A 24,459-nucleotide genomic window follows, 5' to 3' on the forward strand; every position below is an offset into this window, starting at 1 on the left:
AGAAAATCACACATCAGTCAGACAGGAATCTTGCTAAATTCAAGGGCACAAATCTCAAGAGACTCTCAACACTCCCAGCATCAAGAAATACTTGCAGAGTGGGCAAATATATAAGGAAGGAACTGGGGATTTTGAAATGAATGCACTGCATGCAGGTAGAGGAGCAAGCAAAGAGACAAACCAGAAGAGAACCAGATGAGAAGCGTACATTGGAAGCAAAGAGGAGAATTTCAGCAAGGCTTGACTGCCATTGCCTCTTGTGAGCAAACCCTTTTTTAAAAAGATTTTATTATTTATTTGAGAGAGAGAGCACACAAGCGGGGGTGGGGGGTGTTGAACAGAACTCTTATTTTTAGGAGTTGTTGGGTGGCCGTACGGGAGAGCCTGCCTTGTGCCACCCTGTTGAGGACAACTCTGTTATGGATGAAGAAGCAAATTGTCCTGGAAATCCTTGGCATGTGCAAGTGTGTTGGAGAAGTCAGGCTTTTGTTTCCTCATCTGGTACAAAGAAATCCCCCTACCTTCCCCGGGAGGACCTTGGGAGGATACGGATGGGTGGGAAGCAAAGGCATTATTTCAACAGTAATGAGGGTATGAGGTCAAGGCAAGGCTGACACTGTTCTCAATAAGAAGCATTGTGACTATGAACAAAGGCTAGTGGGAATTTTTTTTTTATTTGTTTGCTTTTATTTTCTGATGCTAGACAGTTGGAATGCCAAGGGCAGTTCTGTGCCAAGCCACAAAAAGAATGAAAGCCCAGAACTTTCCCTAGGACAGCAACTTCCATACGAGCTAAAGGCAAGCATAAAATCTGCCCTAAGGTAGTCATTTAGGAACTTCCTGTTGGTTCACATTTCAAACAGATTGTATTTAATTTTCACCTTACCACTCAGAGCTCAGAGTGAACAACGAGCGATAAGGTCAGGAGACCCAGGGACGGGGCACCTGGCTGAGAACTGAACCAGCGACCCCCTGGTTTCTAGTAAGTACTGCTTGGTTTAAATGTTTTAGGTTCTCAAGGCTGTGGTAATCTGAAATACTAATTGAGGAAAATTGCTGTTTTGGGCTCTCGGTTCCTAACTGTACAGTCAGAAGGAAATAGGACCTCTTAGTATCATGCTGATCAAATCCCAAATGACATTAAAATGAACAGGTTGTAGGCAATGATAGTGGGCAGATTCCTCTGAATGAGATCAAAGAGATAAATCTGAAAGGCTTTTTTGTTTGTGAGCAATGACAAGAAATGCAAGTAAAACTATGAAAAGGTTTAATTCTTCTTTCTTAAATAGGAGGAAAAGCAAAGTGGTTCAGACAACTCTCAGGTTAGAATTCTGGCTCTGCTTCTTTTTTAGTTACGTGGTCAAAGGCAAATTGCTTAGTATCTCTGATAACAGGTTCCTCATGTGTAAAATGGGTATTATACCATTGTAAAAGTAGTGTCAGTTTTATGGTATTATATGTAAAAATATATGTGAAATCTATATATTTTATAAATAAAAATATATATGAAATTGAATGAGATTTCATATATAATATATAATTTTGCTTATATAACATAAGCTTATGCTTATTTTGCTTATGTTATATAAGCAAAATTTATATAATAGGTTTCATATATAATGGATTTCACATACGTATACATATACTGGATTTCATATATGTAATACAAAATTCATATACATGATATGAAATATATGTTATGTAGGAAGTCCAGTATTTATATACATATACGCTTGAATCTTGAACAACATGGGGGTTAGGGGTGATGACCCCCCACACAGTTGAAAATCCACGTATAATTTTTGACTCCCCCAAACACTTAACCACAAACATCCTACTATTAACCAGAAGCCTTAGAGTTGGTTGACACATATCTTGCATGTTATATGTATTATATATAACATGCAAAATATGAATAGAGGGCCCTTTGCCTCCTCCCATTTTCCTGGGACTGCCCTGGCACTGCCCTGCTTGATGCACCCTCTATTTTGAGAGTTACTCTGATCACCAACACATGCCTGGTTGCAAAGATCTGCCCTGCCCCGAGGCCCTTTCCTCTGTGGGATCCCCCTTCTCACAGGGCCCCACGGTGGCCAAGGGATCCCGGCACAGCTGCCAGGAAAGAGCTCCAGCTCCCAGAGTCAGTTTCACCCCAGAGCCGGGCAGGTACCTGAGGCAGCTTAAGAACACGGCTATGCCCAAGTCCTTGCACTTCAGTTTCCCTCTGGAGAAAGCAAGTTCCTGGCATGGAGGAGGGCTTATCTTATGCTTGCTCTTGGCTAGACCTGCTTTCTCAGCTGCACTGGGTCCATAGCCTCCTGCCCCCTGCCCTGTTCTTGTCTCTCCTCCTCGGTGCTGTCTCCCCCAGGAGCTTTGTTATCAGAGTCCCTTACGGAGCAGGAGCAGAGAAAGTCCAGGGAACATGGCTCTTTCTGTTGTGCTAGCAACAGCTCCACAGAACTGCCACTTGGTGAACACAAGTTGCTTGGACGTGTCCTTGTTACTGTGGCGACTATCAGCCTTGGGTGCAGAATGGAAAGCGGGAGGCTGATAACCCATCACAGCAACATTCGCGGGCACCACCCCAATGCTCCACGACTGAGTGGCTAATCAGTGAAGCACACTGTTGTTTGAGGACTAACTGGCATTTAACTCTTCCTTTTGACAGATGAGAACAGACAGCCATAATGGAACCCAAACCTCAGAAGAGTCCAGGTACCCAGGGGGTATTCTCTCCGAAGTAAAAAACTTTATTGAAAACAACGAACAATTCTGGTCAAGCTAACCAGGATGCAGAAGACAGTTTTAGTGAGGCTAAGGGGTCGCATTCTGGGACAGTGATTCTTGGTACGGAGAGTGTGGTAGGGGCTGTTGGATTCGGTTAATTATTCTGTAAGAGTTCACCTATCCAGAAATTTGACATTTTCTGATTTTCATTAACCAAATGTTCCATCTGTTGCTTGGAGATGGTACTAAAACAAATAATAGCTCAGAAAAGACTGAAGAGTATTTCGTAATTTGGTAGGAAATTCTCACTGAGAAACCGCCTAAATTGTTATTAGAGAGGTAGCTCGAGTTATATTATTCAAAGGTCCTTGTTCACGTTGACATAGTTCACTGCAGGTGGGTAGTTAGGAAAGCAGAGGGTAGGATGAAATAATTTAGAAAGCAAATTACCCAATTCAATTTAAAAATAGTTTTGAATATCTATTCAAAGCACCTATGATTAGTAAAGTCACAGTGCTTCATATTGCAGAGAATATACAGATTGAGTTATAGAATCATTGCTCTCCGTGAGTTTATAAATTTTGTTGGGAAGTTAAGTGAAACACATGTGAGTAGTTGTATTAGAAGCTAAGATAAGCACAAATAATCAGGGTATGATAGAAATCAGAAGTGCGAAATGTCTTGGGAACCTAGGGAAGAGCATACAAGTAGTTGTGGGAATCCAGAGGGATTTTATGAGAAGGCATCTAAGCTGGACCCTAAAAGATGTGTAGGGTTTTAAAAGAGATTGGAAAAGAGCACGTCTCAGCAGAGAGGGATGACATGAGCAAAGGCAATGCGTGGGTTAGAGGCAGGGTGTGTCAGAGAACAATGCATGTAGAAAGTAGGGGAGAGTAGAGGATGAGGCCCTGGCACTCTGCTGTGCCAGGTCTTGACCTCACATGACCCGGAATCCTTGAAGGCTTTTGAGCAAGAGGAAGGGGTCATTAGATTTGCATTTTAGGCTGGTCATATTTTTTTGAAATAGCTCTGTGCGGTGCAAATGACATACAATAAACTGCACATATTTAAAGTGTACAGTCTGATAAGTTTTGATATGTGGATATGCCTGGGAAGCCATCACCACAATCAAGATTATGAACATACGCATCACTCCCAAAAGTTTTCTGTTATTGATTTCCAATTTGATTCCCTTAGGTTCTGAAAATATACTTTGTAAACCTTGGATCCTTTCAAATGTATTGAGACTGGTTTTATGGCCCAGAATATGACCTGTTGGGTACATGTTGCATGTGCCCTTGAGAAGTGTGTTCATTCTGCTCTTGTTGAGTGTTCTATAAATGTCAATCAGGTCGAGTTTGTTGATAGTGTTGTCCAAGTCCACTATATCTTTATGATTTTCTGCCTATTTTTTCTATCAGTTATGGAGAGAGGGGTACTGAAATCCCTGACCATAATTATGGATTTGTCTATTTCTCTATGCTGTTCTATCAGTTTTTGCTTCATGTATGTTGAAGCTCTGTTATTAGGTACATAAATGTGTAGGATTGTTATGTCCTCTTGATTAATTGACCCCTTTATCATTATAAAAAGACCTTTATCCCTGGTAATATTTTTTTGCTTTAATTTTAATTCTTTTTTGCTTTAATATAGCCAGCCCAGCTTTCTTTGGACTGTTGTTGGCATAGTATGTCCTTTGTCTGACCTTTTATTTATAACCTATTTGTGCCTTTTTTATTTGAAATACATTTCATACAGTTGGGTCTTGCTTTTTTGTCCAATCTGACTAATCTCTGTCTTTTAATTGGTTTAAGACAATTTATACTTAATGTGATTATTGATATGATCAGGTTTGAGTCTATCACAGTGTTGTTTTCTATTTATCTCATTTTTTCTTTGTTCACCTTTTCCCTCGTTTTCATCCATTCTTGAATTAATTGAGTACTCCTATGATACTATTTATCTCCTTTCTTGGCTTATTAATTATAACAATGTTTGTTTTGTTATTTTAGTGGTTCCCTTAGGGCTAATAGTATATATCTTTAACATACCACAGTCTATCTTATTATAAGTGATATTATACCAATTCACATATTATAGAAGAGTTTTACAAAAGTATACTTCTATTTTCCCCTCCTGGCCTTCATGCATTTTACTTATTGAAATTGTATTTTTCTTACACATATGCTATATAATCCACACAACATATTGTTAGTATTTTTGTTTGAACAATCAATTGAAGTTTTAAATGTTTTAAATAGTATTAAAACAACTCAAATAAACATTTACCCTTGCAGTTACCATTCAGTGTTCTTCCTTCATTTATATAAATTCAGATTTCCAGGGGCACCTGGGTGGCTCAATCAGTTAAACATCTGCTTTCAGCTTGGGTCATGATCCTGGGGTCCTGGGATTGAGCCCCACATTGGGCTCCCTGCTCAGTAGGGAGTCTGCTTCTCCCTCTCCCCACCCCCTGCTCATGCTCTCTCTATCTCTCTCTCTCAAATAAATAAATAAAATCATAAAATTAAAAAAAAAATCATTACCAAAAAAAATATTCAGACTTCCACTGGTATCATTTTTTTTTCCAGCCAGAGGACTTCCTTTAATGTTTCTTGTAATGCAGGCCTCCTGTTGATGAATGCCTTTAGCTTTTGTATGTCTGAAAAATGTCTTGAAATTGCCTTTATTTTTGAAAGATATTTTTGCTGCATTTAGAATTCTAGAATGACTGTTTTTCTTTCAGTACTTTTAAATATGTTGCTCCACTGGTTTTTTGCTTGCATTGTTTCTGATGAGAAATCTAATGTCTTACGTATGTTTTTTTTTTTTCCTTCTGCATACATATTCCAAACACCACCCCCCTACACACACCGGCTGATTTTAAGGTTTTTTCCTTTATCACCGGTTTTGAGCAATTTGATTACGATGTGTTTTAGTGTAGTTTTCTTCATGTACCTTGTGTTTGGGGTTCCTGACCTACTTGGATCTGTGGGTTTATAATTTTCTTTAAATTTATAAACTTTTCAGCTTAATTTCTTCAGATGTTTTTCTGTCTACCTTCCCCACTTAGGGATTTCATTACTTGTCTAGTAGGCCACTTGAAATTATCCCATGGTGCACTGGTGCTCTTTTACTGTTTTTTAATTCTTTTTTCACTCTACATTTATGTTGATAGTCCCTATTACTTTGCCTTCACGTGCACTAAATCTGCTGTTAATGCTATCTACCCTGTGTTTTTGTCTGTCTGTTGCTGAGACATTGTAGTTTTCACCTTTAGACATTCACTTTGGATGTTTTTTATATCATCCATATTGCTACCTAATTTCTTCAGTCTATAAAATACAGTTATAGTAACTTTTTATGGCTTTCTCTGCTCATTTGAACATCTGTGTCAGTTCTAGGCCCATTTCAATAACTTATCTTCCTAATTATGGGCCATGTTTTTCCTGCCTCTTTGCATGTTAGGTAGGTTTTGATTGGTTACTGGACATTGAAAATTTGACCTTGTTGGGTGCTGCATATTTTTATATTTCTACAAATCTTGAGCTTTGTTCTGGGATGCAATTAAGTTTTTTGGAAACAATTTGATCCTTTTAAGACTTTCTTCTATGTTATGTTAGGTGGATCTGGAGCAGGCCCTGGCCCAGAGTTAATTATCCCTCACTACTGAGGCAAGACCTCTCTGAGTACCCTACCCAATGTCTTACCAGTCTTACCAGTCTGGCCGGAGGGAACAGGTAATTCTTCTGGTTCTGTATGAGTACCAGACATTGTTCCCTCTAATATTTTCTAATGGTTCTTTCTCTGGCCTTGGGTAGTTTCCTCACACTGATATACTGATTAAGACTCTTGAATACTTAAGAAGAACCTTATGCATGTTTCTGTGATTCTTTCTGTGTGCATCTCTTTCTTCTCTAGCACTCTATCCTGTGAACTGTAGTGCCTTGATCTCCCTGAACTCTTAGCTCTGTCTCCTCAACTCAGGAACCCACCTGGTTCCACCTCAGTTCCCCTTTCCGGTGCTATAGCCTGGAATCTCTCTCAAGGGAATTGTAGGGCCCACCTTGATTGTTTCCTGTCTCTTAGGAATCAGTGACTTTAGTTCCCCAAGCTCAGTGTCTTGAGAACCACTATTTTATATATTCTGTCTGGTAAGCCCAGTCCTTGTTATTCTGTCTTTGACCAAAGTGTTAGATCAGTCAGAGTTGGCGTTTAGTCTCAGGGGTATGTCAAGGATGGATTTGAAGATGTCAAGACTGGAATTAGGGGGTCAAACTGGACAGCTACTGAAACAATACAGTGAAAAACATATAAAGGTCTCAAATTCACATGACTTGAAACATACTGAAACGTTTGAAGGTCTTGAAGGCAGTGTGGGTAAGAACAGAGAAATAGGGATGGATCCCGGAAGTATTTGGGAAGTGAAAATAGGCATGATTTAGTCATTGACTGGCCATAAGGCTGATGGAAGGGTGAGAGTTAAGGTGATTCCTCAGCATCAGTTCTGGAGAAAACAGTGCCATTGCCATGGTCAACAAACACCGTCAGTTTTTGTGCCCTGGGTCTGGTAGTCAGTGTGAATACTGGGGACACCCTGGGAATGCCCAAACTGGGCAACATCTTCACAGATATTTACTTTACTTTAAGATTCTGTTAACTGTAGGGGCACCTGGGTGGCTCAGGCGGTTGAGCATCTGACTCTTGATTTCAGTTCTGGTCATGATCTCAGGGTCATGAGATCGAGTCCCGTATCTGGCTCCATGCTGGGTGTGGGCCCTGCTTGAGATTCTCTCTCCCTCTCCCTCTGCCCCTCCCCCCTTAAAAAAAAAGATTCTGCTAATTATATACAATGTTATCAGAGACTTCTAAGACCAAATTTTCATAAAATATCTACGTCTATTGAACCCTCTAAATTTAATACCAAAAAAGAGCACCAATGTTATAGGCGGATGAGAGACTGGTTTATTCTGCAAATGATAAAGGCTAAAATTTCCTCTATTATTAATAATACCTACTCTTCAGTGAGCCTTACTGTGTGCCAGGCCCAGTCCTGAGAGGTTTCCGTGCATTAACTCCTTCAGTCCTCACCACAAATCTGTAAGATCTGTGCTATTGTCTCCATTTTACGATGAGGAAACAGGGAGACTTAGTGACCCAAGGTGCACTATAAATACTTGTTCAGTAAATAAATTTGTGACTTTTGTCCAAGGCCATGCAATGGTTTTAAAGACGAGCTAATGGCAATATTGTTTCCTTCTGTTCCTGTGTGTGTGTGTATGTGTGTGTGTGTGTGTGTGTGTGTGAAGGGATGAGTGGTGGGGAGCAGGCTGATTTGCTGCAGAGGGAAGAGAAGGAGGCAAGGTGAGGACAGCTGCCTAAGAATTACTAGATTCTAGTAATTACTAGATTCTAGGAAGATGCTAAAAAAGCACCTGGCTGGTTCGGTTGGAAGAGCATGTGACTCTTGATCCCAGGGTCATGAGTTTAAGTTGGATGTAGAGATTACTTAAATAAATAAACTTAAAAAAAATGTTAAAAAGGGGGCGCCTGGGTGGCTCAGTTGGTTAAGCGTCTGCCTTCAGCTCAGTCATGATCACAGGGTCCTGGGATGGAGTCCTTGCTGGGCTCCCTGCTCAGCAGGGGGTCTGCTTCTCCCTCTGCCCCTCCCCCTGCTCATGCTCCCACTCCCTCTCACTCTCTCTCTCAAATGAATAAATAAAATCTTAAAAAAAAACTATTCTAAAAAAATGTTTAAAAAAAAGAATCACTAGATAGACTGTAGCATAATGTCCCCATCAGCTGTGCTACCTAATCCTGATTCTGTTTCCACTTAATAAAAAAGCTCTAACTCTTTAGTAAAGGCTGTCTTTTATAAAACCATGGACAAACTAGAACTAACAGACTGGATGTGAAAGCAAAACCAAGCTCTTATTTTTTTAAAATAAATTTTATTTTAACAACATTGCATTTTTCTAGATAATTGAAAGTAGTGCAGATTTCTTGAAGACATTTTTGAAAATACAGGGAAAAAAAGCCCCTATAAATTTCAATATTTACTGAGAAGCAGTTAACATTTTGGACAACTTGTGATTGAACCACTCTGCCACCTCATTTTCAATAGCAGGTGGTTTTGCTTTTGTTTGTTAAGCCAAGGCAAGGCAGAATTATCCTGCTCCTCTGGCTGGTTCTTCAGTGAGAGTAGAGACAAACCTTTGCTTACATCTAGCAAGCCAGCAACGTGCCCCCAGATGCTAGAGCTAGACATTAAGGAGCTTCTACATGTCTTCTGAAGGAAGGTCCTGACTGTGGACGAAATAAGAACACTCTTGGTCCTTTGGCTTCTTTGTTTTCCTGGCCTATTATAGATGTTCTTTCCCACAACTGAATAATTTGAAGACCTTTCCAGAGGTAAATAGTGTTTTCCAATTGAAGCAGTTCTTTTCCAAACTTTACAGGGAACAAACTGAATCTGTTCACTTTCTTTTATTAGGCAAACAATTTACATTTTATTATGAAAATGAAGTCTGCAAACAAGATTACTTTATTAAATCACCACCTCCTCAGCTTTTCTTCTCTGCTGTAAGTATTCACCATGATTTAACAGGCCTCCCACCAGGCTTATGAACATTTTTAAAATCCTTTCTCTTCCTCTGAGATTTAACTAAGATGAAAAATGTTTTCATTTTTCAGTCTTCTTGGAAAAAGCGGTTTTTCATTCTTTCAAAGAGTGGGGAAAGGAGCCTTCGTCTTTCCTATTACAAAGACCAACATCGTCGAGGGTCCATTGAAATTGACCGGTGTGTATCCAATTGAGAAAACGTTTATAGCAGCAAGTATTAACAAGGTGCATGCAAATCAAAATTTAAATCATTGACTGAAAGAACCAGACTTCACACTCAACAATATTTGTTGCTGAAAAGAAGCTAAAATGAGGAACATTTTTGAGTAAAAACATAGCTAAATACTTATTTTGTATTGTATACTATAGCTCATAAATTATTAATTAATAAGCATCTAGTTACAAAAGATTTTGATTCACTTAACTTATGGATGAGGGCAGATAAAATCATCATTTCATAAAGCCAAGATGGATTTTTTTTTTTTTTTAAGATTTTATTTACCGGGCGCCTGGGTAGCTCAGTTGGTTAAGTGACTGCCTTCGGCTCAGGTCATGATCCTGGAGTCCCTGGATCGAGTCCCACATCGGGCTCCCTGCTCGGCAGGGAGTCTGCTTCTCCCTCTGACCCTCCTCCCTCTCATGCTCTCTGTCTCTCATTCTCTCTCTCTCAGATAAATAAATAAAATCTTTAAAAAAAAAAGATTTTATTTATTTATTTGACAGAGAGAGATAGCGAGACCAGGAACACAAGCAGGGAGAGTGGGAGAGGGAGAAGCAGGCTTCCCGCCAAACAGGGAATCAGATGCAGGGCTCCATCCCAGGACACCAGGATCGTGACCTGAGCCAAAGGCAGATGCTGAACAACTGAGCCACCCAGGCGCCCCAAACCCAAGATGGATTTTTTAAAAGTATTTAGATTGGCTTTTTTTGTCTTCTCTTTAAGAAATTACGTACAAAAAAGAAAATTAGAAAACACGATACTTTGTAGAACAAAGACTCCAACTGAAAAAAGAATTTTTGAATTAAGTTTGAGGCTGAACAAAGTATTTTCAATCAGTGTTGAACCAGATCTAAACTTGTTTCCTAAAATTATTGGACAGTTTCCAAAATATTGATCAAGCAGATCTAAATTTTATTCAATTTGAATCTTAATATGAAACACTAGTCTTCGTGTTTGAATCTGTTTAATACTTTTTGTCTATATCTGACAGAAATTCCAGTGTAGAAGTTGGCATAAGTGGCCATGAAAAAATGGAGTCCATACATAAGATGTTTAAATGCCGCCCTGATGAGGTGATGTCCATCCGAACCACTAACAGAGAATACTTCCTCATTGGCCAGGACAGGTAAGTCACAAGACAGCACAGAATGTTTCCCATGTGTGCAATAAAAAATAGACACACAGACAAATAAAACATTTTAAACCAATAAACAACATACTTTGAACAGAAGCCCATGGCCACACCCTTCAAGACCATCTTGATAGTCTTCCTTATTTGTGAAAATGTCTTGAAAAATCCCAGTATTCGTTTCCTAGGGCGGCCATACCAAAGTACCCCAGGCTGGGTGTCTTAGAACAATAGAGATGTATTATCTCACTTTTCTGGAGGCTAGGTATCTGAAATCAGGGTACCCAAGGCCATGCTCCCTCTGAAGTCCTAGGGAAGGTCTGTTCCAGGTCTCTCTCCTAGCTTCTGGTAGTTCCTGGGCTTGTGGTGGCAGAATTATAAGGTTCACACAGCATTCTCCCTGGGTATGTGTCTCTGCATCCAAACTTTTTATAAGGACACTTGTTTTATTGGATTAGGAGGCCAGTATGATGTCATCTGAACTAAGTACATCTACAAAAACCCAGCCCGATTTCCAAGTAAGGTCACATCCTGAGGTACTGGGGGTTGGGCCTTCAACATCCAAATTTTGAGGGGATGCAATTCAACCCATAACCCTATCACCATCACCCCAGATGCATTTCATGTAGAAGGACCCAATACACAGGGATGCCTGGGTGGCTCAGTCGGTTCAGCACCTGACTCTTAATTTCGGGTCAGGTCGTGATCTCATGGGTTGTGGGAACCAGCTCCCTGCTCAGTGGGGAGTCTGCTTGTCTCCCTCTCCCTCTGTCTCCCCCGCAGCTCTCTCCCTCTCTTAAATAAATAAATAAATCTTAAAAAAAAAATAACCAATTCACAAACATCTGTACAAGCTACCTATGTTAGGGAGGGGCAACGCTCATCCCTGAGGGGGGTCTTCAGTTTTTAAGAGGGGCTCCTGGTGCTAGCAAAGTGCCTAATGGATCCTTTATAGATGATTATCTGCTTGGCAGAGAGGCCAAGGTCAGGGGAGGGAGCTGTGAGAGGAGGCAGCGAATGCTAACGCCAAAGTATGAAGAGCCTTGATCTGTTGCAGAGGAAACCCAAGGCAAAAAGCTTTCTTTTTACATTGTCATGAAAAGTCAATAGAAAAGAAGATGTGATTTATATAAATTCATTCGAACCCATTCTTCATAAACACATGCCTTCCCCCAAGGGGTGGCATACCTGGATAGCTCCACAAAAGTGGTGCTGACAGGTTAAGGGGCGTACTTAAGAACACAAAAGAAATCAGTGTCAAAGCCAAGAGCTCCAAACCCTATGATTATTACTGTTATTTTCCAGTGTACTTCCATTTCCCTGAGCTCTCCTCACGGAGGTGGTGTGAAGATTAATTCTAGTGTGCAAGTGTGGAGGTGGTGAGGAGCCAGTGGGTCATTTAAGCAACTTCGAAAAAAAAAAATCTCTATTTCCCTGGTACCTGCTCCCACTGCCTGTTCCAACCTTAATAAAAGAACCCTTCCCTTGTTCAAAAGGAGTTCAGGTTAGATTGTGGCCACGGACCAAGCTGCCACTTTATTCCTATCAACAGGGAGAAAATTAAAGACTGGGTCGGCTTCGTGTCATCATTCTGCCGCCATGGAGAGCCAGCACGCCACAGTCCAGAGGTGACTCTACATCACTCATAAAATAACAGGGGCACGTGAGCACACCCTCTTTAATGAGGAAACAATGCTAGCTTTTTCTCTTCCTCCTTAGCAACTGGCACTAATCCGAGGAATAAGTAAGTGAGAGAATGTACATCCTTGTTATTTCTATGATTAACAATAGGAAAAAATAGTTTTGTGTTTTGCAAGACACCCAAAATACAGACACTTCAGATCTTCATTACTGGGGTCAGAGGACTGTGGCATTTTTTCAGGAGTAGCTGAAACTAGAGTATTTTCCATCATTGTTACGCAAAGTGCATACAACGGCTACCTTTTGAATGACGTCTAGGGTTTCTATAAAAACGCTTCTCCTATCTCTTGCATTTTCAATGTAATACCTCTTTAATGTAAAGACTAGTAGCTTTAAGTTTGTCATTTACTTCCCAAGAACCTTCGCTAATTTACACGAGTCCTTTCTTAGGGCAGACCTTTATAAATGAAACTCAGTCTCCAGGCACTGTTCTGACATGTTTTCTAAGTTGTTCGATGCTGACAAAGAAAGCAGAGGCCAAGGAGGAGGGAAAGCGAGGCGTGTCTATGAGTAGATTCAAATGATTAGAGCCAAGGGGCGGGGTGCAGAGGGGTACAGCCTTGAAAAGATGGGTGGAGGGAAACTCAGGACCTCTGAAGGCCAGGCGGAGAGTCCTCAAGGGTTTGGAAACAGATGAGAGGCACAATTACATCGATTACGTTGTGTCTTAGTGAGAGAAGCCTGGCTGGGGGTACAAATGTTCGTGGTAAAAGACTGGAGGCAGGAAGCCCAGCCACGAGGCTGTTGTTTAATTCTAGGTAAGAGATCAACCGTGCCCTGACTGCAATATTCCTTTTCCATAAGCAGGAGAAATTCTCACTGGGTGGTAAAAGGCCCTCTTCAGACCCCAGCCCTCTCCTTGGTCCTCCCTGCACATCAGAGGCTGTCGGCCCCACCATGCCAAGAAACAGTCTTCCAGACATGGTAATCAGACTTACGTCTCTCTCTCAGGATGCCTTGCCTGGGGGTCAGCTGATGCTGCAAAAGTCTTACCAATGTATCTGACACCTTCCTCTAGGCCTAACCCACATAAGAATGATTCTTAGCCCTAGTGTCGGTCTTAGGTTTAGTCTGTTTCTTATACCACAATGAGCCTTACTGCTTGCCCTGCCTACCTCGGAAGGCGTTCATTCATTCTGGGTGCTCCTCGCCCTGCATCCGGGTATGTGGGGTGGAGACCCCTCCAGCTAACTAAAAGCCTGGCCGCCAACCTTGTCCTCCCTTTCACACAGAGGGCACAGAGTACCTCTGTAAAAAGATTCCTGAAACACCACTTGGTTTTCTGCCATACCATCTATACAGATTCTGAGGTAAAATCAAGGTTCTTATTAATAAATTTCCTTCATTTACCCAGATCAGTCTTGCTTCCCTGTGTGTGTGTGTGTGTGTGTGTGTGATTCCATCTTTCTTTCTAATGAAATCCATTTGAGGAAAAAATACATCTGGCCCTTGAAAGTGATTTGTGATTATACTCTCTGGCTCTCTCAGATTTGCAATCTTCCCAAGTTTGGATAAGTGGGCTGTTGTTTGTTTGGCTTTTTCTTCTGCCATGGATACCATTTTGTCCTTTAGAGATGTAACCATTGACTTTCCCTACTCCCTGGGTACCAAGCACATCTTAATATGGCATAACCTCCTGTTTTATCTAGTTGGGAGCTCTCCAACTATTTTAAAAGCTTTTCTATAGCAGATCAAATTCACAAAGGCCAAACACCTCATTTGGTATTTGTAGGAAATGGGTTGCAAAAGATAACTCTTTTCAGTAAATACCTCTTGTTTTTCACTCACGATACGCCTTCTCCCTAAAGATAACATTGCTGGTCGTCTTGCTTTTTCACACGCTGTATTCCAATTCAGTTAAGAGTACCATCTGCCTTGTTGGGGTTTGTTGTTGTCGAAATTAAGTGGAAAGCCTTCTTCATCCCCAGCTCAGCATGGTCTGGCTTCATGATCTTGGTGCTAGAGAAATGGACACAGTTGAAAGGATTATGCTTTTTAAAATCACTTTCCTTCAAGGACTTCTTAGAACACATTCAAGATCTTTTCAAAACCCCCTGCTCTCAGGCATTGTTCTTAGAAGAATTAAGTTGTGCTTATAGCAATTTTCCTGCCATGCAAAGCAGCTACTTTAGTAGAGTATCTTATATCTACCAGGGAGGGAAGGCAGCAATTGGTTGAACCTACATTACCTTGAAGACTGTAATTCATACTATCACATGATCAACATTAGCAAATTGCATTGCTATGGAAACAATAGAAGTATGTGAGCAGAACACAAAAGAAGAATATTGAGCAGGAAGAGGAAAGGTGTGGTGCCTTGACCGTGGGCTAATTACCTTCTCAGATGGCACTGGGTGAAAACTAGTAGGTGGGGATGGGGACTTCTGTGGCAGAGCTTAGTGCCTCAGAATACTACCCCCACCCCCGCCAGAGTGAACCACTTGTTCTGAGTTACAGATCCCAATGGTAGAGAAAAGCCTGAAAGATGGGCTTATATTTTTACATCATCAAGGTGACCCAGACACAACAGGCAAGTCCAAGTTGTGCGGGCTTCTTCATGTAACCTTGGAAGATCCTCTGATCCTTTCAACCCAATTAATCTATTATGGCTTTTCCAGAGAGCATATGGTTTAATTCTGTCCCCTGCAAAAAGAAGAAAGAGAAAGAAAGAAAGAAAGAAAGAAAGAAAGAAAGAAAGAGAGAGAGAGAGAGAGAGAGAGAGAGAGAGAGAGAAAGAAAGAAAGAAAGAAAGAAAGAAAGAAAGAAAGAAAGAAAGAAAAGAATTAATTCTGTCTTCATCTCTTTATTCAGCATTTAATGGGAAAAAATTTTCCAGGACTCAGACAAGCCCATTTACTACATGATTTCTCATCAGAGACTACTGAAGATACAGAAGAAGAGAGTCATTATATTAGTCCTCAAAGTATTCTTTTACAGGTAAGCCCTTCCATCCATTAATCCTTCATTTCTCGTACAAATATTTGCTGGGCCCTGGCTGCGTGCTGTTCCTGAGGTATTAGGCTGGGTTTGGTGGAAAAGAGCAATGAATCAGGCGCAGGTGATGTGCTCACAGAGAAGACACTTGAATAAGAGGTGCCACGATACCAGACAGAAAGGGTTCCGTGCTGAGGAGAGATGCTTACAAAATGCATGGAGTGCATCAGGGAAGGAAGGCAGGGGAGGTAATTCCCAGAGAGAAGACCAGCTAAAACGAAGTTAGTAAGGCTGATAGAATGAAGCTAAAAGGCCATTGAAAGAAAGACTCCCCCCTCCAAATTAAGTACAAAACTGTGCAGGAGAAGTTCAAAGAAGGAGGGGATGGGCGAAGGCTGAGATGGTCAGAGGGGGCTGTGGGACCTCGCAAAGCCTGAACACAGCTTCGTCAGGCCAGAGGGCAAAGGGGTACCCCAGGTGAAGCAAGGGCCATGAAAGCTGGCTCTGGAAGACCACCATTCATAGGGGAGAAGCAGAAAGACTGGCTTGACTGGAATGAATTTTTCCAATTATGGGTTCATGATTAATCTGTTAGGCAGGCAGCTAAAAGCCCTCAGGGTTTTTGAGCAACCATTCCCCCAAATGACTTAGTTGTGAGGGGCTAGTGGAGAGTCTCCTGGGGGACAATATTTTCTAGGACCTTTGCAGCCCTTTGCAGCCATTGGTTAGCCTGTGAGCAGAGTAGCCCGAGGACAGCCCTGTGTTGTGTGGGAGTCTGACCCAGCTAGGTGACATGATTCTAAAGTAGCACCAGTTGGGAAAAAGTTCATATCATATCATTTTCTGATGAAACAGAAAAATAAATAGCAATTTAGTCCAATAAAACACCGTATTGGGAGCATGGGGGAATCCAGGAGGTGATAACAGACTTAGAGTCAGAGAAGCTTTACTGGTTCAGTCTCCTAGAATGAGCACCAGTATTCATCCAGTGGTGGATGTACTTACTATTTCAGGGCCCAGAACCATCATGGAAGGGGTAAAGAGGCACCTGGCTATTGGTGGATTTGCATTCTTATGTCTATTCCTCTTGTCTATAGTTGGATACTTTTGTTGCTTCCAATGATTCTGGTGAATCTGCTGAAGCTGATAGTCCAGACCAGTTCTCCGAGAGAAGTGAGAATCACTACATGTCGATGAAATCCTGGTATGTAAAATTGCCATGTTCTTAAAATTGATTTTTAACTAATGCACTTTTATAGAACAATTACTGTTGATATATTAATTCAAAAGTATTACCATAGACCAAGTTCACCATATTATTCCAGTAATCTCAAAACAAGAAGAAGTGAGAATGATTTCTCTACCCCTTGAAAACCATTTAGTGACTGCCTCAGACCCTATTCTATCTCCTGGGGAACGGATTTTCTATTCTGAATTTATGTCTCACACTCTCCCTTTTGTGTTCCAAGTCCTCCCAATGTAAAGAATTATTTTGACGCCATTTCCACTTTCAGAAGGAAAGTTTGTCAAATTTGATTCTAAGTGTGATTCTGAGAGTAAGGCATACTTGAAGACCTTGTTAGTTTTCGCATGGCTCCTAGCTACTGAAATCTGATTCATACACCATAGAAAGTTATAAATAGATTTGCTGAAAAAGGGTTTTATATTAATTTCTTATACCATAGTTTTTTCAGAGAGATATCCCACAAGACTGCTGATAGCGAAGAGGAATCCCAGGGCCTTCCAGAGAGCCAGAATAGTGGACCTCACTTGCAAGAACAAGATTCACGAAGTGACTCTTGTCTTCCACCTGCCAATATGGAAGCACAGACCATGAATGACAAAAAGCAGTCAGCCTCACTTACTGTTGTGCAATTATCTATACTACTCAAGTAAAGTTCTAATTTCTAAACCTCTGTGGGCCCTTAGAGCAAGGCAGCCTTCCCTTTTTACTTAGAATTCAAATTTTAAAGTAGTTCCTAAAAATCTCCAAGTCAGCCAACATTTTGACCAGCTTCCCCTTCTCACTGATGTGGTAGCCAAGGACAGTGAGTAACCGAGCTGGAAGCAAAGTGGTCCCCTGGGCTCTGGGTAGCATTTTCAAATATTTCTAAAAATTCTCCTTTGGCTAGTGTTTCAGGCCCTGGAACTTTGGATCACGCTGAACTAGGTAGTGTGTCCCCCAATGTCTACAGTTAAAATTATGGGCACATAAGTTGCATGATGTTTGGTTATAGAATAGGAGGGGCACGTTTAGGTTTTAAGTGATGCCAAGGTATTTGATGAGATTGTTCTCCATTTTCACTCTTTCCATTGTCATCTTCTATGGGATCATTTCCAGTGGAGAAATGAGCAGATGAATGTGATATATAATCAACTTAGTCTACCTTGTACTTCACTGTCTGCCATCCATTACCACATTCCAAGAGGGGTGGGGAGGGCATCAGTGAGTAACTTAAATTCATATTCTCCAAATTTGGGGGACAATCTTTAACTGGAAAATACCATCTTAGATGTAGGAGGCCAAAGTCTACTCAGGAAGTCCAGTTCAGAGCCAGAGACAGTGGCCTGATGTGACTTTTACAAACATTTTATCTCATAGTAACATCCCTGATGAAGGCCAAGTGGAGAAGCTAAATGTATTCCTTTCTCCTTCCGACATCATCAATTATCTCACTCTCATAGAAGCCGCAGGACGGATATGGTAGGTTGAAGATTTGATGGTTCTTGATTATAAATGGGATTGGGAGATAGGGAGACAACAATTTTATCTTGAAACTCTGTATGTGGCAAAACAAAGGGTTTGGACAGTGGTGTTGCTTTTATCACCAAAGGTCTTTGGTTGCAGCAGAAATAAGGGTGTACCTGCTGGAGCGTCAGCTGAGAGGTGGGTTGCGGATAGGAGGGCCCAAAAGTCCAATAAGCAGCAAGTCTCCGATACTTTGAAGGTAAGGAAAAGCAGGAAGGAATAGGTATGGTCCAAGGAAATCATCCCCAGTCACTGAGCAATGACTATTGTATAAATGAATGAAGTTCGTGAAGTCAACAAGAATCTAAGGTCTAAAAGAAAAGGTTGGACCAAGGTCAAAGACTTTCAGACACCTCTTGTCAGGGGCAGACACAAGAGAGAAAATTTTCTTAAAGTCAGCACTGTTTATTTGGCTCTGTATCCTTTTAAGAACTTTGCAATTTATTTTGGTGGAAGATTACATTTTTACAAGGGAAGGAAGTCCTTTAAGGTAAAGGGATGACAAGTTCTGTAAGAGGACAGGAAACATAATCTTCCACTTTTCCAAATTTCCTACAATCTCAGAGGTTCAATAAATAGGGCATACTTGAAGACCTTGTTAGTTTTCGCATGGCTCCTAGCTACTGAAATCTGATTCATACACCATAGAAAGTTATATGTGTATATGTATATGTATATATGTGCCTGAGTTTGCTCATTCCTCAATTCATTTATTGTTCATTAGATAGTCATTGTATAATCATCATGTGCTCCCTTTCAATAAATACTTATTAATCATCTTCTGTTTACTTGGAGTTGTGTGGCTATGAATTTTTTTTTTTTTTTTTTGGAAGGTAGTGCTATACTTCTGGGGTCTCATAGCCTGGTGAAAAAGACAGCCACATAAACAAGCAAATGTAAAATGCATGTGATTTAAATATACAATAAATGGGTGTTCCCACCGTGCAATAGAAGCCCAGGGGCAAGGAGGGTCATTAAAGGAAGGGGAATGTAGGAGGACCGTGTAGAGGGTATGCTCAGAGGTGGTTTTGGAAGAGGGGGTGGAGTCCAACAGTAGTGACAGATGAGAGAATATTCCAACAGAAAATGGAGTTTGTCTGCTTCAGATGCAGTGCAACATAGCTGAAGAAACTGGTGACAGTCATGAGGGAAGGCCAATGTGTCCCGCGAGCACAGTCTCACACTTGTGTTGAATGTTATGTCCCATTGCAGTGTGGCTCAGTGGCAAGGCCCCCCGCGCCTGGGATGCTTATTCTTTCACGGAGATCATCTTTTGGCCGTGAATGACCTGAAGCCCCACGGCCTGGATGAGGCCTCCTTGTTTCTCAGCCGGTCTGTCCAGAAGGAGGTGAGTCTTGCTGACCGGTCCCGGCCAGGAATAAGATCAAGGTCTCCAGTGGAATCTGAACAGTACATGCAAATACATGCAAATAACAGAATGTTGTTTTAGAAGCTTTTCAAAATTGCTTCATATAAAATAGGTATTTGGAGAGGCCCCCGGGGTAGGAGACCGAACATTGGGGTCCAGGACCTCAGACGGAGCATGAGGTGGTGGAAGGAGCGTGCAAGGGAATCACGTTGGCTCAGGGTGTGTGTTGCATTTTCTTTAGACAATTTGTACCTCAGCTTTCTCTTCTGCAAAATTGGGGGTAAGGCTAATACTTATTGGAGAATTAACTGTGATATGTGTCACATTCTTACAAATGGGACCGGCCCCCACTAGGCACTCCATAGCGTTTGCTGCTTTTGCTTCTCCCACTGTTGGCTGGGGAACATTGGCCAGGGTCAGCTTTTTTACTCTTCGCACTCCTCATCTCAGAAATTGGCCTCGCCATACCTTCCTCACAGAGTTATTGGAAGAATTAAACAAAACATGTGAGTGTGTATTAACGATGTATGTTTTCAAAGGGCTCTCCACGGCTCCGCCTGTGGGTACCAGCTCGGCAGGGCGAATTCCTTCCCTGGCCTATGTTTATTTCTAACACGCCACATGACCTTGGGAAAATCACTTTCTCTCTGGGCTTCAGCTTTGTCTGTCTACAGTAAGATAGTTGGTTTTCAACCTGTGCTTCTTGAACCCCCTAAGAGACAGGGACTTGAGGAAGAGGTGAGGAAGGGGACAGTATAAGAGACTTCAACAAGAATGATCTACATTTATCATTTATCTGCTTTCTACGTTGGCTCTGTTAGCTCTCCCAGAAGAAATATTTCCTTGGCTTAAAATTCCTGAAAACCACTGTGCTAGATGATCTCTCCAATTTCTTCCAGCTCTGAGGGTTTATGATTCTATAGGTCTTATCTCTGCATTACACAGTAACCTCGTTGGTTAAACAAATGGTGCTATGAGTATTCTCTAAATGGGGAAAGCCAGCAAGGATGATGAGTTGTCTAAGGGACATAACTAGTTAGTGGCAGGGCAAAGACTTACTCCTTCATTCAGCCATTCATTCACTATTTATTGAACACCTCCTGGGTGCTGGATCTTGGGCTAAGTCCTAGAGCTACATAAATGGCCTCAGCCCAAGCTTAAGGAGCTCACATATTATGGATCAAATAGGCATGTTATGTGCTGGTTACAATACAGTGTGTGCCCTAGGATGTGAACAGAGGGCCATGGGAGCAGACAGAAGAAAGGAGTAAATCTGTATGAAGAAGGCCAGAAAGGTGTCTCAGAGAAGGTAGTGTCTGGCTTGGGTTTTGAAAACCGGGTAGGAGTTTGGAAAAGAAGTAGATGTCAGGGGCTCAGACCAACAATCAGGTGACTATAGTATATTTTCTCTGCCAGACACCTACCCTGGGGCCAGGCGTTCAATATAATCTTCTGAAAGTTACCAAACAACATTCTGACCCAGAGATCCAGGCATCAGCTCTGAAGCCAAAAATAAAAAAAGGATTTTTGCCCGGGAGCAAATTCAGGACCTCCCCCTGGGCACTGCTGACTGCGGTGTATGAAGACCACCCTTCTAGACTGTCGAGTCTCTTGCACGGGAGGGGACAACAGCATTTCTCCTGCGCCGATTCTGCCTGCCCCTTTCTATTGGCTAACAGTTAGGGGTGTTTGCCCACATGGTTATCTGGGAGGTCAAAAACGTCTACTTTCCCATTCCCCCCCTCCCCAGATCCTGACTATTGTTTATGTTAAAATGAATGTCCAGTTCTTTTTAAAAATTCAAATAGCTGGTCCCTGGAAGGGAAAAGAATGTTGGAAGAAGAGGGATATGGAACCAAAGGAGGGGCAGCCAAGGGCCCTAATTGTTTTAGAGCATTTGGACGGATCACATCTACTTTCCTTCCTGCTGGGCCGCAGTTGAGAGACAAGGAGGTTGGCTTGGGGATGGGGAAGGGACAGCGAGAGGAGACCATGTGAGATTTTAAGAGGAGGGGGAGAAGGGGTGTGTGTTAAAAAAAAAAAAAAAGGAGGAAATGCTAGATTACGGGAGAGACACATCAAACTTCAATTTCCCCCTGATCTTGTCCGTGGCTGGTTTTGTATGGTTTCATCTGGATGTTCTAGCTTCAAGAGGCTTATACTTCCTGGTACAACTGGGCCCCTCGGGCCTCATCAGCGCTCCCTGCAATCTACGCTAAAGGTTCAGGCTGGTGGCCGCCAGAGAATAAAAAGCCACCCTCCACCTGAATATACAAGTCATCCTGACTTCCTCTGGCCCAGATTTTGTGGTTCATCGTAGGGTTTTTCTTCAAAACCAGCTTCAAAGGGTGTTGATGAGGACAGACTGAGAACAAACAACCATAAGGATAATCTTTAGTCATTTAGTTTCCCTCATACTTGTGTTTTAGAAAATGAAACTCACCATCGGCCGGATCCCAAATTCAGAGAAATTCCATGCTGTCGCCTGTACGTGCTCCTTCAAAGATGAAGGTGTTGTACCTTTTCAACTGGATAGGTCTGGATCAGAGAAGACACTGAAGAGGAGTCCAGCCATTAGAAAGGGTCCGTCCAAAGGAAGTAGAGAGTAACATGCCAGGACCCACTGCAGAGGAGCAAGGATGGGCCCTGGACTCTGCAGGGGCTCTGCCTCTCACCGCTGTGTGTAAGATAAAACAAGTCAGCACAGATCTCTGATTTTCTGCATCTACATCCTAATGGCGGGGATAGCTCCCCTCTCTGGCTATTGCATCAGGGATGTTGCGAGGGCCAAGGGTGATAATGACTATGGAACACAGAGGAAATGGAAGGCCTTATTATCTTAGACTTTGTCCCACACAGCACAGAGATCGGATAAGTCCCTCATCTAAAATGCACTGTGTTCTATGAGGTCGTGCCCCACACAATCCCTTCTTTGTCAGGGAACATACAGTTGGAAATAAATGCTCATTCCAGGAAGGCAAGGTTCCCGAGAGATGCGATATCATATCAGCCCTCCCAAACACCTCCTGCTCCTTGTCATGCCCCCGGTCCAAAATGCTGAGACAGAGCCGCCTCTTGGACTCAATAATTATCTTGTTTTCTCAAGACCCAGTAACTATTCTAGAAGTCGAAGCAGTTTTAGGTCATATACAGCAAAGATCTGTTTTCTCTACAAGGAATTAAGGCAACGACTTAGCACTTCTAAGTTTGAAAGGTCTTAACTAACTGATACCATAATTCACTGATCCTACAAGGCCAGAAACATCAAATCTTTTTCCATAAACAGGAAAACAGAGGCAGAGAGCAAAAGGACTAATCATATCTGGGAGTGGTAGAGCATAAGGAGGCTTCAGAAAATATATCTTACCATGTTCTTATTTTGTGCCAGAAGACATTAAGGCCCCATACGTTTAATACAAACAAAACAGAAACAGACTCATAAATACAGAGAACAAACTGGTGGTTGCCAGAGATGAAGGAGATTAAAAGGTACAAACTTCCAGTTATAAAATAAGGAAGTCTCAGGGATGAAAAGTGCAGCATGGGGAATAGAGTCAATAATACCGCAATAACATTGTATCATGACTACACTTAACTGTGGTGAGCAGAGCATAATGTACAGGATTGTTGAATCACTCTGTTGTACACCTGAAACTAATAGAACACGGTGTGTAAAAAAGTAACAATAGTAATAATATACTTTCTCTGTGGTTCCCAGTTGCATTGCCGTTTAGTGGCAGAACCAAGAATCTAAAACCAGCTCTAAGAAACAGATGTCCTGATCCTCACTCTGTATTTGGACTGAGGTTTGAAAAGACCTTCAGCAGATAGAAGACACATTCAAATACAGATCTGTTATCCAGATTGTCTAAAAATTCTTACCTACTGTTTCTTTTTTAAGCTGGATGGAAGACTCTGCTTTCTCCCTAGTTTTATTGAAATGTAATTGACATACGGCATTGTATCAGGTCAAGGTATACAACGTAATGATCTGATGTGTGTACAGTCACCTATGTTTCTACTTCCGGAAATCTGTCCTACAGAAATACTCAACACACAGATTGTTTTGTACTGTTCACTGTAGCATTGTGTAATAAAAAAAAATTATTCAGGGATTGTTTAATTATGAGGACTTCATGGGATGGGATGCTCTGCAGATGTTAAATGTTCGGTTAAATGTGCAGTCACAGAAAGATGTTAACAATATAGTGAGAATGACAAAAGCAAGTTGCGGGGGGCGCCTGGGTGGCTCAGTCGGTTAAGCGTCTGCCTTTCGGCTCAGGTCACAATCCCAGGGTCCTGGGATCAAGCCCCACGTCAGGTTCCCGGCTCAGCAGGGAACCTGCTTCTCCCTCTCCCTCTGCCATTCCCCCTGCTTGTGCTCTCTCTCTCTCTCAAATAAATAAATGAAATCTTTAAAAGAAAAAAGCAAGTGGCAGAACAGTAGGCATGACATTGTTATAGTCTTACAAAAATAAATTATTGGTATTTACATATACGTATGTGTGTATACAAAATTTCCCCAACCCTAATAAGAGAGAAATGCCTACCTCATCAGGTTGTCATGAGATTTAAATGGGTGATGTACGGACAGCAGCTAGTATGCTGCCTGATACACAGTGAGCACTCAGTGCTGGTTATGAAGCTGCCGCTTTGACAATGCTGTTTTGTCCAGTAAGAATCACCTCTGAGAAGTAGGAGCAAGAATGAGCATGTCACTTTTATTTAAAAAAAATACAAGTGTGGATGATAAATAAATTTTATATATTTATGTAAATTTGTGTTTATTAAATATATACTTATATAAATGTATATTTGTTATATAAATATATTTTATATGTTTATTTATATTTATATATTACTTACATTTATTATACAAACACACATTTAAATACATATATTTATATAAATATATAGAATTTAGATAAATATTTATTTAAAAAAAAATTTTTTAATCTTTTTAAGTAAGAAACCCAAGCCACTTCAGGAAAGGAAATGCAAAACCATC

General features: G+C 41.4%; 1 protein-coding gene across 1 annotated transcript; it reads left to right on the forward strand.

Annotated features, from left to right (window-relative positions):
• The first annotated feature begins 723 nt into the window (after positions 1-723).
• PLEKHS1 (pleckstrin homology domain containing S1) lies at positions 724-23,693 on the forward strand. Its single transcript, XM_035029424.1, has 13 exons — positions 724-982; positions 2,669-2,715; positions 9,221-9,309; positions 9,421-9,527; positions 10,561-10,695; positions 12,251-12,326; positions 13,207-13,323; positions 15,211-15,336; positions 16,431-16,537; positions 17,019-17,183; positions 17,936-18,037; positions 19,295-19,430; positions 21,881-23,693. Exons 2-13 carry the CDS (start codon positions 2,688-2,690, stop codon positions 22,058-22,060), a joined length of 1,368 nt encoding a protein of 455 aa, XP_034885315.1. The 5' UTR covers positions 724-982; positions 2,669-2,687; the 3' UTR covers positions 22,061-23,693.
• Positions 23,694-24,459: the final 766 nt, after the last annotated feature.

This window comes from Mirounga leonina, unplaced genomic scaffold (genome assembly GCF_011800145.1).
Source record: "Mirounga leonina isolate KUSES-001 unplaced genomic scaffold, KU_Mleo_1.0 Mir_114, whole genome shotgun sequence".
NCBI lineage: Eukaryota > Metazoa > Chordata > Mammalia > Carnivora > Phocidae > Mirounga > Mirounga leonina.

Excerpts from the sequence above, each read along its gene's own strand:
- PLEKHS1 (XM_035029424.1), top strand. The coding sequence starts at position 2,688 with ATGGAACCCAAACCTCAGAAGAGTCCAG. Across the intron at positions 16,538-17,018 it reads TACATGTCGATGAAATCCTG|TTTTTTCAGAGAGATATCCC; the intron begins GTATGTAAAATT and ends CTTATACCATAG. Across the intron at positions 17,184-17,935 it reads ACCATGAATGACAAAAAGCA|TAACATCCCTGATGAAGGCC; the intron begins GTCAGCCTCACT and ends TTTATCTCATAG.